The 25,518-nt window shown below is 32.8% G+C and overlaps 1 protein-coding gene across 1 annotated transcript in view; it reads left to right on the top strand.

Moving 5' to 3' along the window:
• Window positions 1-1,440: 1,440 nt before the first annotated feature.
• Window positions 1,441-25,518, top strand: part of LOC139992339 (uncharacterized) — a 74,687-nt gene continuing 50,609 nt past the window's right edge. Inside the window, exon 1 of the mRNA XM_072013103.1 lies at window positions 1,441-1,820. Coding sequence (XP_071869204.1) covers window positions 1,757-1,820 — 64 coding nt within the window. The 5' untranslated portion in view covers window positions 1,441-1,756. The remainder of the gene's footprint in view (window positions 1,821-25,518) is intronic.

The raw sequence follows: 25,518 nt of genomic DNA, 5'->3' as shown, positions 1-25,518 counted from the left end.
TTGATAAAGATTAAATACTATTCAGTGTTTATTATGATCTTAATGTCGGTCATATTTTATAGTTCGTTGTCTTAAAATAACATGAAAGTTAATTTACTTTTCTAATTTACTTTTTATATGAAATTTAATTGATTTCATGAACAAACCAATTTGCATTTTAAGTTAAAATATTAAGTTACTTAAGTAGAGTTACTTAAGTTAAGACACTAAGTTACTTTCAAGATATTTTAAGATATTTTTAAATAATTGCAGAGTATACATTTCGTCCTAATTTGTATTTTTATGTTGTGGCACAGACCATCAATATTTATGATTAAAGATATAGAATAAAGACTAAATTAGATATTATTAACGCAAAGCGTTGTGTGACTTATAACCCAATGTTAGGCGATTGAAAACACTAAAGAATTTATTTTTAAAGGAATTGACAATAAAGAGAGAATATTGTCATTAAAAACGAATTTGGCGTGATACATTAACGAGGCGCGAAGATGTTCTTATTTTTAAATGATGCAAGAAACGAAACGATATTTCATTTTGTAAAAGTGAAACTATTCTACTCAAACTTATTTATTCGCATACGTGTATATATAATTCAATTAAATTCAATAAAAGTTTCATCGATACACAATTCAATTAAAAACAATCAGCTTTCAGCTCCTATTTACTCATTTCCCGTAGTAATTATAATCATGCGGTATGTGAAAAGATTTTTTTTTTTGTAGATGTAAAAGCGAAGTATTAAGAAGACAATTATGGATAATTATTTAATAAATGATTTTTTGATGGAGTATCGTAATAGCAAAAATATAAAGCATAAGTATCGTGAAATAATTGGTCCAATTAATACAGAAAAATGAATTATAGATGCTATACACTACATTATATAATATGACAACAATCTTATTTGACAAATAAGGAAACAACGTGATTAATTATATAAAACTATATATTTCGTAAAATTTTCCGTTATAATTAAACAATCATTAATTCGGACTTTATCGCGATCGATACCCATGGTCGTAACGTTTCATCTGATGCGTATTGTATCATCACGATTATCAGGGACACCCGTTGCATACGTGAACACCCAGACGTGTTAGTATTCCACCTAAATCCGCTAATTACCCATCACTATTGTCCATCGACAATGAAAGCATGTTCTTAATTAAATTCCATTCTCGGCAGAACACAAGGTCCTGCTTTGTCGTTGTTCTGAAAAGGCTTTCGATTAATGAGCTTGCACAGCCTGCTACGAAAGCTGTAAGCTGCAATGAGTAACGACACCGGCATTAACATACATAGTTCGGCAAAACATCGCAGAGCTATAGCGAAAGAGAAAGAAGTAGTCTCAATACCCCACCAAACAAGCCGGTGGCGTGAGCGATGCGCGCACGCGCACTCGGCGAGCGCCTTTAAAGCTTGCTGCCGCCAAAATGCATTCCCAGAGTCAGTTGTGCACTACCGGTTGCGAAGTACGGGTCGTATTGTGATTACGTGTTCATTGACTGGTATTCGTGAGTTAAGAATAACGTTTTACAGTAATCGGAGAAATTGAAACAACGTGCGTGTGACACGTTCTTTGCATTCTATTTAACCTTTCGAGGAAACACGCTCGTTCTAGACTGTCGTGTGTTAGCGTTTGGAAAACACTTTTGCTCTCGTGTGCGAGTCAATTGCATTCGCGTTTTTCGCTACGACCTCGTCTGAGTGAAACAGAACCTGTGAAACAAACTGTCGTCAAAGAAGGCTAGAAATGAGAAAACTTATGGAGAAACAGCTGTCTTGGCTTGCCTTACTCGTCACTGCGTTCTACTCTCGTGAGTAACTTTTACGTATCTTTCGTGTGTTTTCTCAGCCAGACACTCTGAAATACTCTTTACGTATGGTCTCGCGGACAGCGAGATTATCTCATTCGCGGTGAACGATATCTCGATCGAACAGTCAAACTCCATTCGTGGTGTTGAATACAATAATGGTGATATTTCGAGGGAAAGGTGTGTGTATATTTATGTTTGAAGAATTTGATTTTTCGCAACAGTCGACCTAGCGTGGTATATTGAAAGTAATGGTGGCATAATTTTCGTATTCGAGGAAAGATTTTACTGATCGAAATTCGATAATCGAGTACGTAGATTCGAAACGTTAGACGGGCACATTGGAGGCGGCGTTAGTGTTCTATCTTTAGATATTTTCGCTCTATTTCTGACGTGTTTTGCGAGTGTAATTATAATAGCCGCCTGTGAGATCTTGTACGAGCTACTGCGTGTGAATTCGTAAATTTGTTTACATACGCTGCATCTGGTGACTAAACCATTAACTGACCTACACAGCGTTCACTGTGTCCTTGATTTCATTCAATCAGACACATATGTCTGCGTAACTTATCAATCGCGTAAATAGTCCAATTTACGATTTCATCGTCAAGGACGATTTTATTATCTCTTTATAACGATATCAATGTATTTCATTCACAAATTTTTACGTTATTTAAAGGATTGAACTTCTTTATTAAAAATAATCATAAGATCAATTATAAATCGAAATAATAATATCGATGAATGATATTAAGAGAGAAAAAAGTTGATGTATGTTCTTTTTTTCTCTGATGCCTAATTGGTCAATTAAACGAAATATAGCTGCAGCGAATTGAAAATCAACAGCATATGTTGTGACGCGCAGTCGCGATGAGTTTGTATTTTATTAACGTCGATGGTTTTATAGTTATGAATAAATTTAATCTGAAATAAAAAACTATTTAATTTCATTCGCAAACGGTATTTACGATCGCATAAAGAATGAAACACGCACGGCGTGAAATTCTAGAATGATCGTTTGAGAACAGGATCGTGCAATTAGATTTTCTCGTGGTGCGATACTAAAATAACACGATGCTCTTACCACGTGGGTGAGTCTCTCCGTTACATCGTACGAGATGACGTTGCAGTCGCTGATTGGACGACCGGATGGGCGTGCGCCTGGCCTTACCTTAGCAGCGTATAGCGATGGGACTGACTCAGTCCTTGGAATTTTTGAACAAGCCGGTTGTCAAACGTTTTCCATAGTAATTACATAAATCGAGGAAGATCGTAGTGTTTTTCACATATTGCTTTGAAACTTGTTCTGAAAACCAGATGATAATCAAGGTGCATGTTTAATGAATCATTCATAGGATGATAATGTTTGATTCATACAAGATTTGATTCTGGAAATTATGGCTTTAAATCATTGATATAGCAAATTATCTTCCTTCAGAATGACATAGATGCACTTTCTGTTTAGCAATATGTACATAGAATAATACACTTACACTTGAGAATTAGAATTTTTGCGATTTGAATTCAAATGAATTTAATCAGTCGAAATTAAATTTCGGTAATGAAATTTACACTAAAAACAGAAAGAAACGAATATTTTATGTTTTTTAATTTATCATTTTGTATCATAAAGAAAAACTTATCCCACGATTACTCCTTACGTAAGTCTATATATTTATCAAAAGTCACTGCTACTGTAGACAACTTAAAACCGTCAGTATGTATTATGCTGCACAGGAGTTCTTAGGCTATTTTTAGCATTAACTATAAAGTAAGATCATGAGCAGATGCTCAGGGTTAAATTATACTTCCTGTATATGTATTTTCTATTTTACATCATTTCCTCATTTTGTTAAAATCTAAAAATATACGCACAGAACAAAGATTTTTTTTGTACGTTTTATACCTAGTATGTATATCCATCGCGTTTTTCGATCATTGCTTTAATCACTTTTGACATTTGTGTGTATTATGTTTTCTACAATATTTGTTATTTTAAGTCACATTCATATTTCAAGTATACTTCTCAAAGCTTTCTAACTTATTGAAAATTATTTCAATAGAGTGATTTATATTAGAACATCGTGCAGGTCGACGCATAATTCTTCATTCATAATTTTGTTATAATTATTGTAAATAATTTTTGTAAATTTCTGAATACAAAATGAATCCTTTTACGCGAATACAAAATTTAAATACATTAAACATTTCTTGATTTCCTTGATAATCAAATATCACATTTCGTAGAAGAGCAGAAAAGAACTACACATTTATGAATGAAGATATTATATCTGATCTTAATTAAATATTCAATATGTACTGAAATTAGGTATTCAATATATGCTTGACGCCACATTCTTTTTTTTTTTTTGTTCCAATCTGTTTACATAATATTACGTGACAGTTACACGGAATTAAAAAAATTAATTAATGTATGAAGAGAACGACGGTGCGCAGCAATGACCAGAATGGCAGGTGCTGATTCTCCACCTTAATACAAGAGGTCAATGATGACAATTGTTCTGATCGATTCCATCGCTATTTCATTTACACAGTGACAAAACCGCGTGTCAAGGTTTTCTCGAATCCATGAAGAAAATGGTCGCATTGGAATATCAAAAACATTCTCAGCCTCTTTTTCTTCGCAGGCCGTTCTCTCACACGAGGAGAGCCGGTTTCTCGCCATACATTCCATCGAGTTTAAGTTCTCCTTTCGTAACCAGCCGCGTAGGTATACCTGCGCACCCAAGATAGACGGATGTCCGGTCATCAGTATCTCTCTTCTTCCGCGAGAACTCGCTATTTGCGGAATGCGAAATGGCATCACGTTATTTTCACTCCCGCCACCGTTGAAATGCATTTTCATGCTGCTGCTTTTATATCGTTAACCCTCTGTAATCGAATTTTTCTTTGTTTGCGAAGAAAAGAAATTACAATTCCTCGTTCTGATGGGAGTAGGTAGGAAGTAATAACTCTTAGAAACAAGTCGTATAGCAGTACAATGATATTATGACAAAGGAAAGTAGCGTAATAATAAACGTATGGGATAGTACTGTTAAAGGTATTATAAATCTTCGCTACTAATCGAATTTCCTCGTTATCTATGGTAAATAGTAAGGAATCATTTTTCAGATATAATTATGAATGAATTTTTAAAAATTTCGTAATTTTTTATTTATAATACACGCTAACTTTTATCACTATCGCTCAATAGTAATTAATGTTTGTTTAATTTCTAAAGTATTTGTCTATTAAGTATTTGATATTAATTGAAAGAGTAAATCTAAAATTTCCGATTATGTGTATACATGAATCATGTATTTAATTGTAGTATAAGCCCTTTAATAAATAATCGTAATAAATAATAGTCGTGGTATATGCAGTGAATGTGTCAACGATCCTTTAAAAGAATTATTGGAAAGTAATTTCTGTTTCTTCTGTCAATTTTGTAGATGTGATTTAGAAGATACAAGAATAGTTGTTTAAAATCGTCTAAAGTGATTCTATTATCAGATAACTGAAAGTCTAAGATTCAATTTCACGAGTTAATTAATTAGTCTCGTTAAGCGGGAAGAGGTTAAAGATTTTCGAGTAACTGATTACGATAGTTTAAATTAACGAGCTCTTGAAAATTGAATTACTTTTTTACGTCTTTTATGAGAAGCAATTCTTGTAATTTCTAACTTGCATAATCTGTGCATTGAAAGTATTATCAAATGCTGAACACGCTATATAGAAGAAAGTGATAGCGATCGAAGTAACTCGATTTCTATTTCGTTGATACGGTTGTACCTTTTCCAATGAAAATTTTTAGATAAAACCTCATTTTCAAATAAAAGTTACCCTTTAATTCATTTTAGAAACGTAGAATTTCGAGCACGCAGTTTGCGTTTGTTTTTAATTGCATTCGTAAAAATAATTCTTAATTGTATTTAGACGCTTAAAATTGTTTTATAATCATTTTGTTCTTTTATATATTCCTGTTGAACGCAATGTTTAATCAGATAGAAAATTGAAGCATTCGTTGCTCTTAAGATGACGTATATATAGCATATGGTCCGATTTTAGATTTTAAAATTCCGTTCAGTAGAGCGAGCATTTGAATATGATCCATGTCCTATAAACAGTTCTAATGTTGGTAATGACATTCTCGATATTTTAGTTACAATAGACCTTGTTTAAACTATTAAAAGATATTCGTTAGGTCTCTATGTATCTACTTATAATGTAGTTTGAATAACTTTCTCGGCGATGCACGAGTATGAAAACTGTATTCGAGTAATTTATTGGATTTAAAAATGAATATCGATATTACTAGATCAAGCTTAAGCTAGCAAAAATGTATATAGAGTGACATAACACATATTCCAAGTTGAAAAATAATAAATTCTACATTTCAATTATATTTCTAGCAAAATATCTCATATTAAATTATCTCATATTATCAGCTATATCTAAAGATTAATTCTATTTTAACTGTTACACAATCTTTTCAACAGGATTGTATTCGAATTATTGACGATCGAATACCATAAGAATAACAATATCGAAGATTGCGTGTTTGTCGTCGTATGCTCTTCACATACTCCAGAAGCTCTATTCATTACTATGAAATTTTGCATAATATAGTGGTTTTACAAATGTTACAGCTCTCAACTAGCGAGCAGTTCTTTTAAATTTAAATAAACGAACGCAACGTAGCCATTGTACGTTTTAAAGACTTCACCCAAGAACATCATATAATCGTCCCTACTTAGCAATTCGCAACGATTTTTAAGGATCGCGTGAAGTATCACAGCACACTGGCGATTCAAAAGCGGTACAGATGAGCACGAATGATGATGCAAGTAACCATTCAGGCTATTCATTCTTTGCGTTATCGATCAACGCTCAAAGACACATACCTGTCCTTCGTAACGGAGTTAACATCTACGAAGGCTCATCATCTTCTTTGATCCTGTTCGCGTTTCAACTTTAGCCTGTTCGTTTAGATTTAGATTCAAACCGTTTTTCCTACGATTAATTACCGAACCTTTCAGTCGAAAAGAGTTTACCAGGCCCAAAGTTCATTCGAAAGAAAATCAGCGTATAAAGAACCAATGAGTACGCGTATTTACGAAATTCAAGTCTTATAGAGACATCGCTTTAAATTCAGATTACGATTATGTCTAGGATAAGGTAGAATACGTGCAGTTTAATCACATTAAGAGGATTCCTTCGCACACTGTTCATTAGGGAGGAGCAAGGTATCGGTATAGTTTCCGTAGTCTCTGGATCTTTCACGATTCGACCACTGTTAGCTGACTTTATACCTTAATCCAAAGTCGAGGAGTTCTCGCGTAGTATCGAAACTTGGTCCCTTCAATTATAGCCATAAATAACGACACAACAACCACCATCGGTCGGCTTACTAGCCCAGAATCCGCGTGTTTTTCTTTTTTGCTAGTCTTGTTTCATTCGCTTGCGTTTTCTCTCTCCCTTTCGTTTCGTGCAATTTCATTCGTCGACTTTTACTTTTCGTTTACCTTTTGTACCGCAATCAACGCGCGAGAATTCTCTGGTGAATATGGAAAACAATGTACTCGGAAGTACGCGGCACTGGTCTCGATCTGTTGATTTTAAACGGGCGTCGATTGTATCAGCCCTGTTCATCTGCTTTTTTGATTGACCAGAAACTCGAGCTGTGATTCCGTTGGGACGATCCAGTTGTTATCTATTTATCGAATGTTAGTTCATTCAGGACTCCCCCTTTTTTTAGCACTGTAGTTTGTTCGTTCCTTTTTTTTTTTCTTTTTTCTCAAATTTAATCGAGACGCGATAGATTTGATTTACGTTTCGATGGTAGTTTGTAAACGTTTAGTAAGCTAAAGCATTTATGAAATTAATGTTTGAGTACCGTTAAAAATTCGTTATTGGTATAAAAAATTATTGGATCATACAGTTTTATCTGTTAATTGGATGTTACTTGATTCATTCTTCTCTCTCTTTTTTTAAAATGCTATCTTGTTCATATTTTTTTTTTTAATTTAATCGGAACGCGATAAATGTGATTAAAAATTTCGATGGTAGTTCGTTAACGTTTTGTAAATAGAGATATCTATGAAATTGATTTTGGTGTACTGTTAACATTTTGTTATTGCTATGAGATTTTGCAAGACTGTTTAAATTTGGTGTAAATGTTTATTCGATTAATTAAAATTCCATATGATTTAAGTAACAAGTGCTTGGGAATATTTAAATTCTATCTCTGTGATTTGAATCACGTTTTATTCAATACTTTCGAAGGTTCACTCTATATTATAATTATTAATTCCGATAGAAGTGACCAATTGATTGGATGACAATTAAATCGGAGCTAAAGTAAATTGAAATATTCCTTCGGTCGTAGACTCTGAATGCAATTGAATATCAATAAAATTAAATCGTTTTATAGTCGTACACCGTTATTAATTCCAATTGCATTTTAAGTAATAAAAGCGACAATTCAGTATCTCTGAAGTAATTGATTTATCAATACAATTAAAGTTTCACGAACCTCAATGGTATTTGATTTTTCTACATGAATTGTAATTGAAGTAACAATTAATTCAATTTATATTTTCTAAATTTTCTAACATTCCAAATTTTATGCTTCTCTTATTCTCTTTGCTAACAAGATCATTGTTTGATAATATATAAAAGGTAAACATTTTCGAAGCTTTATCCAAGTTTGGAATTAATAATTCATAATTTATTAACAAATACGATTCATGGATATAGTCTAAGATCGTTTCATCGTTCGACTATTGAAACAAAGTATTCGATCTAAAGACTGCTTGTAAAAAGCAGTTGTTTTACGTTGATTTGCGATGAATTGTAGGAAGGCGCTTCGGTTCGATACCGAGTCTCATAATTAACGTGAGGTCGTACATGCAACTCGATCATTTTGAGAAGGAAGTCGCAAGACGAGGAAAGTTTTTGGCAGCCGAAAAGCAGGGTCGTTTGTTGGCAGGGTCATCTATCTGTTTTGTCGAGGTGTCGAGCAGAGCCAAGAACTGCAAGAAGACTCGTTCGTATGTCGGTCATTTTAAGTGCGACAGACGAGAAATTTAATTTAATTAATTATAATTTAATTATCGCGTAACAATGAATCGTTTAGCGGTTATTGATCCGTGAATCTTCGATAAAAAGAAAACATTTCCTCAGTGATAAGATACTATCATTTGAGATTATTCGATTCAATAAGTGATCTTTCTCTTTTATCTTTAGTGGATCATAGCTCGCTATATAGGGAGGATTACAGGGAAACGCTACAATGGTTGATTTAAATTCTTGAACATAGTCAGAATATATTGGTTTTCGACATTTTAAGGTCCGTGGAGTAGTTTTTTGTGATAAACTTTACAGAATCTTTGAAGAACGGATCTCTGCAATAACTTTCAGAGTATTAGAAATGAATAATTTCTAGCAGTTTTAGTAATTTTATTAATTTATTATAATGAGCGAAACCACTTTTACTGTGATCTCCACTTGCGATTTGTAAAAATGTTGCGCTTTATTCCAGCGAAATATTAACTCGTTGAAGCTGAAAATCTGATAACAAGTGAGCTTCGAAACTGATATCCGCATCCGTTAGATGTTATCGACGATTATTGATTTTTACATATCTCACGATCTGCATGTAAAAATAGCCTGTTTGTTTAAAAAAAGTTTGCTAATCTTTCGTTATTAAGAGATTTGCCTTTTAAAAGACGAACGTCACACTGATCGTAATTATTTCAAAGTTACTCACGAATCGTGCTTTCGTATTATAAAAATTCAAGAATAAAAGTAAAAAATATTTTATTTCCATTCACGTATCACTAAACTTCGTAAAATCAACCATTCTAAATCAGTTGTAAAGCGATGAAAGTGTATTTGTCATATTTCAAGCGATTCAGGGTTGGTGGAAGCGAAAAGGTAACAAGATGAAAAATGCCAACGCAAAAAATTTCAGAGTCAGTGAAAGAAAGACGAATTCACGATTGTAGAGATACGTGACGAATGCTTTTAATTTTAATTAAAAGCAATCGCGTTTTGTAACGATGGTAGCAGCGGAAACAATTTGTCGCTCCATTTTACAGAATCGCCCTTTGAAAGCTTAATTTAATGCCGTTGATACATGTGTTCCATCGTTGTGTCTGATTTTCCGAATTTTTTCCTCCATTTCGATTTTTGCTCGAAAACGAAAATGCTTGCTGGACCATTATCTCTCACGGCCGGTTTGTAATTTACCCTGATGGAAAGGTTATCCGTACTCGACTTGTTCGAGCCCGTACAACGTTATCTTCGTTATTGTTGTTATTGTTGTTAAATACATGCCAGAGGCGACGTCAGGTCAAAGAGTATCCGATTCTGATGCGGGAGATGACAACGTTATCATCATTGTTTTGTCTACTATGTCAAAGATAATAGACGTTGTGTGTCGGTTGCACGCCGGAATATTGTTGCTGATCTAGACATTAAAATTACTGATCGTCGTTACAGTATTTAATTAATTTGATCAGTGATTTTAACTAACGTACTCGATTAAGACGTTCTTCTGCTGGAAGCTGTGGTGTTTCGGCATCTTTCGCAACAAAACTATACAATTTCTGTTTGTTGAAATTTTGCACATATTTATTATATATTTATCTATATCATCATAATATTCATAAATTTTCTTGAATGAAATATTCAAATTTGAAGAGTATGTAAAGCCTGGAATATACTTACATATTTATACATTTTTAAAGTTGAATTTTGTTTAATTGGTGAATTAATTAATATGCTGATAATGACGAATGAATTAACAATAGCCATGTATTTTACCTAATGTTTTTGTAAAGAAAATGCAATTGTATCTCATCGTTTAGTTAATTAATAATTTGTCGAAGCGCGAAAGGGAAATGTCTTTTTATAGTTTCCATAATTTCTGCTTAGTTAAGATAGAGGAAAGCAGATTTTTAATTAGCACGAGTTCGGTTATAATAACTAGCGGAATGAAAGGAGAAAGTCGTTAATTAAAAACGTGACAACATTTTGGAGTCTAACTAAAATGATAATCTTTATCCTTTTGTATTTTTTGTCGATTGGAGAAATGAAAAAGTAAAAGATTTTGAATTAATTTTAGCAAGCTTTACAACAATACATGCGTTAAAGATGTACATAAAATTTAGAGTTGATCAAGTAGATTTCTTAATATCACGGAAACCGCTTTAAAAGATATTTAAACATGTATAATTTTTAAAACTCGAAGATACAATTTTAGACGTATATTTAATAATAATTCTTTCTCTTTCTTTGAATCTGAATTTTCCTTTTTCTGTTGAACCTTGAAGTGCTTATGGAAATTTAATTTAACACTAAAAAATGGATTTTTCATGATTATTGCTCGTGAACATTTGAAAGGATGTAACTATAAGGAGATGGTCAGAGTCCTGAAAGATAAATTGCAGTAAATACTAGATGATAGTTCTCATAATAATTTCTGAATAGAAAATGTGCTCACTTTTGAGAAATAAAATTATTAATTCATAGCATAGTTATGTTACTATAATAAGGCAGTAATATATTCATTGCATTCCTTTATCCAAATGAATATTTTCGAGTCCAATTATGTAATGGGACATGAACTTTTCATACAAGTATTTTTTTACTTTTGTAGTTGAATTATTTTGTACCAGATTTTATCTCTGTAATTTTCTAACCGATCTAATTTCGTAAATTTTTAGTAAATCTCAATTACGTTCATTATTATTACGGTTCATTTTTTAGTATCTTTCGAAATATCGATTGATTCTTTTACTTTGAAACTTTTCAATATCTTTCGAATAAAGAAATACATGCTCCTGAATATTTGGTATCCGTAGAATCTCATTAATGTATTATTCAATACTAACGATTTCGTATCTACAATTTGATTCGCGGAAATTATATTGGTTTATTGTTTTACCTGTATCAACGGAGTACGTTGAAAACGCAAAAAGTCATCATGATTATGCGGAATGAAACTATTACATTTTCAATCATGATATCTTGCTCGACATTCTGTTTATTTTTACCGTTTAAACGTGGCTGGCGAGATATAAATGCAGGAAAGTTGGTTTCGAAAGCTCGCAAATGTTGCAACATTTCGGAGGTGGATGAAAACGGTCGAATAAATTCACGGGAACGTCCACTCTGATTTCTAGTTTAAAATTACATCGCCAGATGCAATTTCCTGGAGCAAACGTCAATAGTTTTGTTTGCAGTCAGTTACGACATTCTTCCAATAAATTAGTCGCGTCGCCTTGCTATCGTCGATCGTTCGATCGTTATGTAAAGAGAGAACGAAAATGGTTCATGACGTGTGATTAGTGCTCGTCTTAGTACAAAACAGCGTGGTATTGTTCGTTTCGTAATTGGATGAGAACATTCCACGGAATTTTCATGCCACAAGTTTCATCTAATAAACATGTCGATCGTATCGAATATTTTAATTAATTCGCATTCCCCTCGATAGGTATTTAAATTTCATTTCGCCAGTCCATTGTTGTGCCGTTAGATCGGCTACTATTTTGGCTAGTAATCCGTACGAACTTGGAGGAATTTTGGCATTTCGAATAGCTGTACAGATATTTTGATACAGGTCGTATGTAAATCCAGGGATACGGAATCGTGAAATTTCAGTGTCTGACACCGAAACCGAGAATTTTAGTAATTTCTTCATCATTTTTAGAATTTTAAGCTTTATATATTCTGAGAAGTTAATTTTTTCGTAAATAATAGAGCTAATATAATATAACTGATTATAATATTCGTGAAAATTGCAATTAGGAGAATTATAAATTACGGTAATTATCGTAAAAGAGGAACCCCAGTTTCAATGACTTTAAGCTTGAGATATGTTGTAGAGAGGAAATTTCAGAGTAACATGTACTTCGTCAGAGGCGTGGGACGATCATGGTTCAAAAATTAGATTAGATCTTTTAGGAGGTCTGATGGGCTATGCCTTGAAGCCAATGTAATCTAACCTAACCATATCTTACCATTATTAGGATCGCAATCCTATGCAAATATATATTCAATTTCATTTTTAACCACTTATATTCGAGTAAATCTAACAAGTATCATTTTCTTTTTGTCATAAGTTTTGAACCGTGATCGCCCTACATCTCGGATAAAGTGCATATTACTCAGAACCAACCCTGCCTTCTACAAGATATTTGAAATCCAACAAAACCTGAGTTGAGCCCACTTTTGCGCATAATTGCCTAAATTACAAAATATATATGTCGTATTTAGTCAATATTTTATAAAATTATTTTGTAAAATAACTGTCATTAATAAATATTGTTGATGTTGGAGAAAACGGGTATAGAAGGAAATGAGTGATCCTTAATAAGAATCGCCAGAACGATGATGTAGAAAGTTCGATGCCATTTATGGAGGTACATATTTCATTCTAAGATTGTCATCGAATTACCAATCCCAAGAGTGTTTTGGTATCATCTGTATTCTTGATGATCGTAACACGATATCTACAGCCTCTTGTGTATCATTATCAGATTATTAACGAATTTAATTAACTTAATGCATCCTCGTGTTCATCAATTATATTAGACTTATAATCGAGTATACAAGACTCGCATGTAGCCGAAGTTATTATTATTACGTTATGATTTTATCGCTGGGATGTATGTACATATGATATGTATGTACATATACTCCATGATTTTAGTCAAATTTGTTTGCTGATGTATGTACTTTTTCTCCAGACTGAATATGTTTGCTAATGGATTTGGTATAAAGCGTTTCGTAAAAAGATGTATCGATGCATAAATATCAATAAAATTATGATTTTCTGTAGCGTAGGAAAAATTGTTGATCTTGGCACCTACACGCGCTGTGTTTACGAAAACTCACGGTAAATTAACAGTTTTCCTGGTATCGGTATTGCCGATAGTTTCACTATGAATTTAGTTTTGTTTCGATCCTATTTAATTTTAGATCGTCAGTAATACTCTGTTGATACAAATCTGTTGAGAGAAGCGGTTTATAGAGTTCATAAAGTACGATTTACTGGGTTTTCCTACTGCTCGTGATTTTTCATTCATATAATAGAAATTCACATTCAGATAAGTAGATTTAGTCAATCATACAATAAATTCATTCACTCGAATAAGTAGATTTAGTCTTCTAGGTAAGTAGATTTGATAAGTAGAAATTCATTTAATCGAGCAGTGACTAAAATTTCATTCAAATAAATGAAATTCTATTTTAAATTGAAGTACTAAGAGGTTATATTGATTAATTTTATGTTTTGAAATGTAAACAAAAGCGTGTTAAATGTTTCCTTCGATTTCAGTTTATGCAATTTTTCATAATAAATAATTTTATAGAAGTACATAATTCACTTTCTTAAAAAGTTTAACAGTAATTACGTATCCGGATAACGAAATTCACATATCATTAAATCGATCAATTTGATTTCTGAGAAGCTAAATCGTAACTCGTTTGTAACTACATAGTTTGTATTGTACACTTCTATCGTTTTGATATTAATTTACTACCAAGAATCTTGAATTTTTATTTATTTAAAGTAATGACCGTTAATGGTAAAAAAAGATATTCCACTTAATCCTTTCATACTGCAATACAAAAGTCCTCACATTAAGCCTTGAAGTATAATATATGTTAGATGTTTCCTACCTTAAATGAAAAATCGGAATTATATATTTTGTATATCTGACGTTAGGAATGCAAGAAATCCTGACGTTGGAGAAGTAATTATTATTCTATAGAAAATAATTTTCTAAAATAATAATTTTATACGAAACAAAAATTATTTTTTGGTATACTTATTCTCTTCTTCTCAATAATTATTTTCATCCCTTATTTGCTAGATCTTTTACTGTCCGTTCTAAATTCCGGGTTACTTTATTATACCCCGCGTAAAAGAGTTAAATATTGGAACAAAAATTTATTTACCATACTAAAGAGATGACAAATTCCATTCATTGTAAGTTCATTCACGTTCGTGTATTCTCATTAGCAGTTCCTAATCCGCGGATAAGAAATATAATGTAGCATCGGAAGTATCGATGCACCAACAAAATAGATAACGACTCTCGTACGTAACACGGATTACGTATCTCCGGATATGGTCGTCTATGTTTAGTCTGCAGAAAAGGAGCTTGAGTGATAAGGAACATCCATTGTGACGCAAATGATTTCATTTCTCTGACACGTTTCCACGGTGTTATCGCGCGTTCTGTTTGCGAATTAAGCGGATATCATGCTGTTGATTTTTTGCTGCTATCGTTAGCCGAGAGTAATTTCGTCTACAAATCGCGAGTTACAGCCGTCATTCTAGTCGAAGTCATAAAAAATTAGATTATGAAAAGACTCATTAATATATTATATCGTTACATATATACATATGAACATATGAATGTATATGTTGCGAATAACAAACGAAATAAGTGATATATGACGTACTGGCTAGACGAGATGTAAAGTATCTACTAGTGATAAGCATAATGTTAAGCAACAGATCAGTTTCTGCAGACAGTTTGCACAAAACAAGATATGCACTGTTGGTCATAAGTATTAGGATACTACTCCTTATATTACATTTATTGGGAAACTCTCACGAGCTTTGTATTTTACCTTACATAATATTTTAGATAATACTTCCTTTTCAAAAATTTTGTTTCCTGAACATACATATTTATGTCTTATAATTAACGTGTTCTAAAATTGTATTTAACATTTTACACGATTACGCAACAATGACACGAGTACGATAACAGGTTTATTATAAAATTACTTACTAAAAAATAGAAATAGTGAAAAACATTCAATTCGTATCAGTAAATATTCTAATGCTTATGATCAACAGTTTATGTCAAAGTAACGTATGTAAATGCAAAAAAAGAAGATAATAATAATCCTGCTGTCTTCCTGTTTTTCTTCCTTATTTTAATAAATTATAATGAGTGCCATTTTGTAATGGTTACATATTTATATGTATAATATCAAAATATGCTTGTCTATTACTGCTAGTACTACTACTACCACTGCTATTGCTTGAACACGTTTTGGCCATGATAAATGTATGTTAATTTAGACAAAATTTTATATGTCGTGTCTTCTTTTAGCGATTTTCAAAATTGTTCAAAGTGTTTGTATGTATTATTTGAAAAATATGTTTCATATAACGCGTGATCTGATAAGTAGCAAAGTATGTGTGGTCTGTAGATTCGTTGATAATAAAATTCCATTAATTTATGTTCCGTTGCTTACAAATATGCACGCAATTCGCTCGTTTGCAAATTACGTTTCGAGGCACTATGTATTATAATTGTAAAGTCATATGGTTCGAATGAAAATAGTATGTACGTGCAGTAGAAACAAATTTCGTCTAACTGCAAATTGCGTTCAGCTGTAAATTGCAAGTTTTTACTCCAGCATTCGTTGAAATTTTTCTGCTAAGGTTTTATTTTGATGAAATATTGCAAGATCAAATCTTAATGATGGCGAAAATTTTGTAAAAAAGTAATTAAGTAATTTTTGGGTTAAATAAATTATAGAGAGGAAGAAAGATTAATTAATCAGTAAAATGTTTAACCAAGGTGTTATTATTAAATTATTATTTAAACTTATCAAATAAAAATTTACTTAACGTTATTAACATAATATAGATATAACACAAGATATTATGTATTTCTTCGGTTCTCATCTTTTACTTTAATTCAAAATGTTTTAAAATTTTCCAGCGAAATGAAATGAATTATTCAGTTGTTACCTCTTTTTATATATTTGTTTTATTACTCAGTCTATTTTCGGTATTTCTAGTAATAAGCTGTAAGATGGAAAAGTAACAAAACACGTGTTATATGTAAGATATAAACTATAAGGTATGAGATGTGGATACTGAATATCGTAAACACGAAATTTGAATTTTATCGATCCGCCATATAGGATGAATTTAATAAAAAGAGCGAAAGTAAATTTAAAACTCGTAGAATTTTAGATCCTGCAGCAATAGATGTTATGTTTACCATAGCTGTTCTGCTGTATACAAAGGGAATCCAAAAGTTATGTTTCAAGAAAGAATTTTTTCAAGAATATAATTTGTTAAAGTACTTCCATAATTTTCAATTTTACATTTTAAATTGAATTCAGAAATAAGTAGTTTCTATTCCCATTTTACACTATTAACGTTTATTAAATTGTAATTTATAATTTATCAAGAGATCATGAAGTCAACATAACAAATAAAGATTACTGTAGCTCAAACAAAATGGAATAAGTAAATACATTATTGTATAAATTTCTCTACTTTTGTTTTATCAAAAATATATCAAGTCACGACATGAAATATACTTTCCATAGAAAGTTACAATTAGGAAAGTTTGACAAACATTATCGTAGAGCAACTCATGACTCGAAGTATAATGCCTCCCAACTAAGTTGCTTTAATTATATGTGCACTAAATTGTTGCATATAACGTACTTGTCATAGTAAGTTTTGATGAAAAAGTTCAAAAAATACTATATTAGGGAATTAAAATAAACAACTTGTCACTCTTTTACTATCTTGACAGTAAGTATATACGTTATTATATAACAAATATTATCTGATGAACATTGAAATTTAATTTTGTAGAAAGCGCAAGTCTACAATTTTATTGCAAGCCAATTTATTTCCATAAAATAAAGGAAACTTTTGTTGGTGTATCTTATTGTGGCGAAATCGTTTGCGATAGTCGTTCAGAAGTTTTAGTCGTAACTCTTATGTGGATAGAGGAAATTTCCGAACAAAAATATGGAAATTTGATTGTTTATCCTTTTAAATCATTTTTTCGTGGATATTACTGTCTGAATACATATACTCGAAGACCAAGAGAGAGTACCTGCAATTCGCTCCGTGTAAAAAATTGACGACGCGAGAGACCAAGGACATTTTCAGAGCTTCCCTAAAATTTTCAAAGCTGCCCTAAAATTTTCAGAGTTTCTCTGCTTGTTGCTACTCCATTTAACCGTGGAATATTTTCTAAAATAATTTTCAGGAAACGCATGTTTCTAGATATTGCTTACTTTTACGTCAAAAAAAAAAGACTTGTTATTTTCTACTATCGATCATTAACCAAATAATTAAGATAAAATTTCCAACATCGTATGATAAAAATAAAAATCCAGATAAATTCGTGATTTTTACAAGTGTGTAATTTCCCGGCTACCGCATTGTTATCTAAATAACGTTCATCCTAACAAGTATCTAATAAACTAAGTACACACGAACTTACAATCAAATACGTATAACGATCTACTACGATAGCCTCCAACCATAGTGGTTCAAAAGTTCGAATAAAACCTCTGCATATCTCTCCCACTAGGTCACGATTACAATGAAAAACGACAACGACGCGCTCTATCAAATCCTACCGCTCGAAACCCACTACCTTACATCCTTGCCAATTATATATCCCTATCACGAGTCTTGTTTCACACCGTTCCTTTGGTACGCGCGTTGCCACCCACGCGAGCGTAAGCTGTGATTAAAGGACCCGTGGCGGTGCGGCGAAGGACCGCGTCGGCTAGAAAGTTTCATTAACCCGATACACTTTCTCGGTGTTATCGTCTGGGCCGCAACGTGGCCAGCGCTGGCGTCGCGCACGCACCGAGGCGCCTCTTGCCACGTTCACCTCGGCGTCTCTGTTTCGAGTGTGCGATAGTGGTGCACAGGCCCCGTACTCTCACGTTCGCGCGCACACGACTCTATGTGTATAAGTACTTACGTACGTATTCTAGTTAACGTACGTGCTGACGCAGCGATAGGGACCAGCAGGCTGGCTGTCACGAGGGGCGAGGGAACGGATCTTATTTATAACGAGACGAGACCATCGTACGATGCCGGCACGACCAATCGCGAAGCATCTCGTGGTCTGGCCTTGCGGACTGTTTCACCGTGTACACGCACAAGCGTGCGACTGTAATTCAGTGACGCCATAGAAAGCATTCCTTGCCCGTCTAAGTTTGTTTCCGATGCATGTGTGTATGTGCCTGCACGTCGTGTGTGTTCCAAAGGCGTTCGAACCTCCTCGACCCCCTTTTTTGGACTAAGAGCTTTTGGGTTAGGGGTAGCAAGGTCTTGTTTGAATGAGGATGGATTGGTTACTACATGGGATTGACTTCTGGGAAACGGGAAGGGTGGGTGGATGATCGGTATTCATCAGTGGGGCACGGTGACATCTGAGGGCTTGGGGAATGAGAATGCGATGAGAATTGTTGAATGACTGCGTAGAACGTTAACGTTGACTCGTGGCAGGATCTGGTTGTAGAATGAGCTCTTTTCTCACGCAATGAGAAAATTAATGGTCGTTAACTTTTTATACCGTGAACTGAAACATCGTTCTTTGGTCAAGTTTTTAATTTTTTAAAATACATATATATATATATAGGTATAGGATGTTTCGAAAAATTTCGGCAAAGTATTTAGATGTGAATTGGATCTATGTATCTGGGTTAATTGCAAGACATGATGTCAAAATTCTTTCGAACACCTGTCCTGACATAGATTATTGAACTGATTCAAAGACACCAGGATTATATTATTATATGATATTTGCATATATGATATAAATCCGTAACATCGATTAAAATATGCTTCTACCTGTATCAACAAACTAAAATAGCCGTATCTCGATAAAGATGCATTTTAGGATGTATCATATATTTTACTTTGGCACATAGAGGTTACGAGTATACGCATATTTTTGCTCCAACTTTCTGATATGCCGTGTACATGCGCCGAAGAATGAGGATCATTAACATTTTCTTACTTCTGTAAGTGAAACTTGCTGAAGTCGTATGATTTGTCGTTGCTGTCGAAAAAGTCTGTAATCGAATTGCACGTTGATTAAATACACCCCACTTTTACAGGCAATTTATGTTCGTTTCTTCGCTCTCAATTTCAACTCGATACAAATATGAATAGGAATGGGGTAGCAAATAAGTCGGTTATAAATATTTGAAATTGAAATTATAGAATGCTTGAGTTACTGTTGGGAGAAAATGGGGTGATGTGTTGCTTGCTGATTTTAAACTTCTATATGTATTGCTATGCGATTTGGAAGTACGTATATATGTATATATGTGTGTCTGTATATATATACTTAATTGATCACCCTTTTTAATTTTATTTTGGTTACTTATTGTTGCACGAATGTGTTCTATTACGCTGACATTATATCGAAATTAAACATTTTTTATAACAATGTATGCAACAATTCTCAACATGTTTCTTTTCAGATTTGTATAAATCCAAATGTAGAATGTTGGAGATCCTTTTAAGACCTTTATTAGATTTTAATTAGTCGATGCAAATAATTATCTACTCGAATAGGAATTAGAGAATTATATCACAGAGTTATAGAATTATCTATCTATATTATTGGATTGATATTGGAATGTTGAAATAGGAGATAGGATCTCAATTCTTGGTAATTCCAATTTTGTGGAAAGTAATATTTAGTTTGAGTAAAAAGTTCTAAGAAGCAACTCTAATAGAATTTAAATAGAAGCTTTTGTACGCTTTTATGAACTTATTTATCCGTGCTATTCAAATTCCATGGATATATTTTGTGTAACGCATTGCTTTAATCAAGATCGATGATGAAATTGTTGATTATGTTGCTGGCCATTTACAGAGAATTTTTGAATTCACGATACGTGAGTGAGCGACCAAATGCAGAAGTTCCACTATTACGTGACCAAATTGAGATCCCTTTTCCTTCTATGTAACCCAGGTTGCACCAGTAACATATTCTTACGATTAGAAAGTTCTTGATACAGTATAGCTTTCATTGCATGGATCACATTTATCTATCATGTTTGATGAGTAGGCAATTTTGTAGATCTTACGTTGTATTTGAATGAAATAATTTTATGCAACTGCTTTAAATAAACATATGAAATATAGCCAAATCTGCTGTAGTATATATAATTTTTTAAGAATTAGGTTAATCTTCCATTTTTATATTTTTGGTAATCTTTGTAGAATTTTCAACACCTATAGTTAATCACACAAAATTATTACGAGTCTAGAATATTAAAAAATTTATCATATGTATTTATTTTTTAACCTTTACTTAAGAAACAAGTAGTGGAATGACACGGGAAAATTTCGTGAATTTTGAAATAAAGTAACTTACATATTATTTTATTAAACGATAAATGGAATAGAGAAATAGGTATTTGCTTAACAGAAATCAGATGATATACGTTTCTTTGTATTACTTCTTATGTTCATTCAGTATTCGATAATGCAAATTATCCGCAGCAGCTCGTAAATAAGTGACGATTGCGTGTTGTTAATGCGAACTTGATGTTTGCTTAATTAATACATTAAAAAGCAATGATATTCAAATCCTTTTTTGCACCTTTTATTATCCTCGTATGTCAACTTGTCAATATCATGTCCTCGAGCTTGATTGAAAACATATGAGGCCGACACATACGTGTATGTATTTAGTGTCGATGATTATATGCGGTGTTTCACTATCGCATTTGTCTCGACAGTCATTTCAAAGGACACGTTTCGCGATGTTCGCGTTCTGGCTGGTGTAGCCTGCAAGGTACAGAAAGGTAAAAGTTTCACGATGAATTATAAGTTGTCGAATAATTCTCGCGCGAACACAGGCGCAAACTCGAAACATGCTTTAAAAGATCGACGTTTCACTACGAGATGCGTAAATTACCTTTAAAATGAGTCGAGGTTGCTGATGTAGTATGTTACGCGCGGAAAATGTATGTATTATGCATTCATTCGCTTTATTTGTATGTTCTTTGTCGCATTTATGTTTTTGCATCGCGACAGTATTTGATTTTACTGCAGCATTTAATATACTAAATGCAAATAGTCGTTATTAAGATAATTTGACGGAAATGAGTATGTATATATATATTTATGTTTTCGTGTCAATAATTCTATGCAAAGTACAAACTAAAATCCTTCAGTTTGAAAAAAAAAAGTTCAACAAATTTGCAAGACAGTAAAATTTGCGATTTGCTAATATTTATCAAGAAAATCAAATTAGTGGATACATTGGTGTAATATGATGATTCACGTATAATATGATCTCCCATATTTTCGCTAATAATCGTGTAGTTGATGCAAAAGATAATTGGCAGGTTTGATAATTCTGATGTGTTTTATGTGGAGTTGTGTCTTAAGGTTAAGACGTAAAGAAAAAGTCTTGTGACTTCATAGGGAAGTTAATTCGACAAAGAAGCTAAAAAAGATTGGACAAATAAATTAGATAGTTTTTATAAGTATAGGTGTCTATTGCTAATTATTCCTGAAAATATTTAGCATAGTAATATGCTCGAATGTAGTAATAATTTTAGAAAATTGTTGTAAAATCTCTAAAATTATGTTGTATTAATGTAAGTACTTATCTGTAAATTCCTCTGCTTTCAATTGCTAGGAGTATTTAATACATAAAATACATTAGCACGAAGCAACATGAAATCATAAAATAACATTTACTCCTGAAATTATGATTCCTTAAAATCTCTACATTTATGAACAGATAAGTACGTATCTACGTATAAAACGTAGTGAAATCTCGTCCAATGTGTACTATAGAGGATGTTAATTTTAAATCAAATATCTAACTTATTTCCGCTACTATCGAAGGTAAGAAAAAATGACTAGTGTGCAACTATTTATCATTCTACTTTAATTTTATTAGACTTATTATATGAAAGTCAAGGAAAGGCGCGAAACGGTATTCCTGCAAACATCTTGCAAAATAAGTATTTTTATATGCGAAAGAAATGTCAATGATCTCGAAGCAACTGTCTAGACGATCGCCACAGAACTTTCTTTTTATCACTACCATATTCATGTCTTTAAATCCTCAAAATCATAAATCCTTAATCATTTTTTCTTCCCCTCAATAGTATTGGAGATAATTTAAATGTTCGATTTAAAAATGGCACCCTGTATAATAGATTCTTTGCCAAAATGAATTTTCGACGTATTTATTAAAATTAATGAAATTTAATTAATATCGCGATCTTCGATGATTCTAATAATTACGGGCCACAGCCAATTGAATCGGAAAATATTCGAGCGAATGCGTTCTTGTTTGAAGAACCAACATTTAATAAAACGTAGGTGGAAACAATAGGTAGGTATTTAATAAATGACCGGTTTGGCGAATGATCACCTATGATTCAGGTTTTTATCGAGGGAGGTCGTTAGACCGACTCGTTTGCAATTGGCGTTTTAATCGCGGTTATTCGATTCTCATCGACGATGCAGTTTGCGCACGGTGCGTTTGTGTATAAGGATTAACGTTTGCGTTTCGTTTCTCATATTTAATTTCCTGTTTAATTATTCGCGGTACAGTGAGTCGAGGGGGTTGATCGTAAGTGGATTTAGAAAGTTGCGAAATTTGCTTCAGTCATTTGATTAGACAGTTAAAATTCTACTTGCGTTGTAAACTTATAGAAATTTGAAATTTATTTTCATATATTTGTTACTTTCTATGAATCGAATGTATAGGTAAATTTTCCAAACTTGAACGTAAATTAGCAGTTTTAGATCTTAAGTAAGCGCGATGATTGTTAGATGACACGTTTCTAAGGTTTTTCGGATTTTACTCGTGTTTTTTATCAATGCATAGCACTTCGAGCGCCTCGCGGCGATCAGTTAAGAGTTGTTCCATGATTGGTTAAATCTTTATTCGAATATTTTATCGACTTTTTGTTGAATTCAATGCCTGTTAAATATTAAGCTCTTCAATTTGTACGAGTTAGTTTCAAGTTATACATCAGTTTCAATCTTGTTCCTGTACTTGATAAGATTTGATCGAGTTTCAAACTTTCTTCGTTCAAACAAGCTATTAAAGACTTTCTTACTAAACCAGTGTTCTCGAAGTTAATCCAGTGTTTGGTTGACTTCCTAGGCTTTCATTACGATTTGGTACCTCTATTTTCTTCCGGGACATTTATTATTTCTATTTACGTTACAGACCATCTGTGCAACGTCAAACTATGAAATAGTTTTAGCGTATTCTTTCACCAAATAGTCAAAGATTAAATTCTCCATTCCATCATATTAGGTAACATATTTATAAAATATATTAGCATATTAAAATTAACTTAATATTTATTAAATAGATTCTATCTTGTCGTTTTCAAAGTTATTAAATCGAGTCGTGACAATGCAAACCATTGTTTCTCATGTGAAAATTAAAACCTAAATTAGATCATACAATTTAATTCGATATATCTGTGAGTAAGATGAGTCAATACAACGCAGAAAGTACTAAATCTCAGAATAAACTGAATCATCCTAGAATCGTCGAAACATATTTTTATAGACTTCCTCATAATCTATTACGCAACAACTGCACAAATAAGTTTCGAGGTCATAGTTTAAAAACAAGCCATTAGATGTTTGCTCATAATTAACCTTCGTAACAGCTACATTTTTCATTCCTGGAAAATGTCTTGGAACGACAACAGCAGCTCCAAACAAGGAAGAATTGGTTCAAATCCATGGAACGTACGTACCAGAAATTAGCGAAATTTTCGCGCTAGAACGTCTCGATGGAATTCTTGGATTCGCCAAACCGAACGCGCGAATGAATAGACGGAAGGAAGTTACGCTCGTTGAGTTTGTTCTCTGCCGTCTTGACGGATTTGTATGCAGTGGGGAAGGTAACAGGACATCGTAGAGAATCATGGTTCTCTTTTCCATTGGCATCGTTTCGCGAATCCCTCGGCGAAGAACGTCGGACTAATTATTCCGGAGCGCGGGAAATTCGGCTGCAGTCTTGTTTGAGGTTTTCTTCGGTTGACTTAACGCTTGGGAAGCTGACGCTGCCGTTCGCCAGATTTCGAACGTCGAAACGACTGGAAAAATTTGCATTTCGAGCTCGTAGTCACGTAGCAGTTACGATTGCTCCGATTTTATTCCGGTGTTCCTCCCCGGAACATCGGAACCAAGTATTCGCTGTGTAGAAAGGACAGAATTGGGGTGGAAAATTCGCTTCATCTGAGTAATCAAGCTATTGCGTTCATGCAAACGCTAAACGAACTTTGAGACATTGCAAAGTGGTTGATTGATATGAAAACTAGCGAATAAAACGGATGTTTAATGTATCGTGTTCTCAATAGAGTTTTTAGATTAATTGCTAGATTGTATTTCAGAGATGTATTTTCTTTTAAAGGGATATGAATATGTATATTGGTTATTTCAAGGGGATGTTAAATACTTCTATCTGTAGTCTTGTCAATATATTTGTTAATCGTTATGAATCTTGTTAGACAGAAGTTAGACATTAAGCTAAACGTTGTTTATAATTCCTTGTAATCGTAGCAAATATATAGAATTTTAGATACGAAGAGTGAACTGTAGGTTTCTGTAAAATTGCTTTTCGATTTTTCTAAACATTTTCTTAGCTTCTTGCTGCAATAAGAGATTGATTAAAGGATATTTTTTAATTAAGCATTTGATTATTCAAACAATATTGTTTGGGGAAATTAACTTATTGTTTGCTAAATATTCTCGTGTTAAAATGAAAGATATTAACAAGATTCTCAGGATATAGAAATTCTCCTGTGAGTATCAATTGAAAAAAAAAAAAAAACAAAATTATTTCTCGGCAATTCGTAAAGGATTTATTATTACCAGAACTGC

This window comes from Bombus fervidus, chromosome 2 (genome assembly GCF_041682495.2).
Source record: "Bombus fervidus isolate BK054 chromosome 2, iyBomFerv1, whole genome shotgun sequence".
Classification (NCBI taxonomy): Eukaryota; Metazoa; Arthropoda; class Insecta; order Hymenoptera; family Apidae; genus Bombus; species Bombus fervidus.
This window is presented reverse-complemented; position numbering and strand designations above follow the sequence as displayed.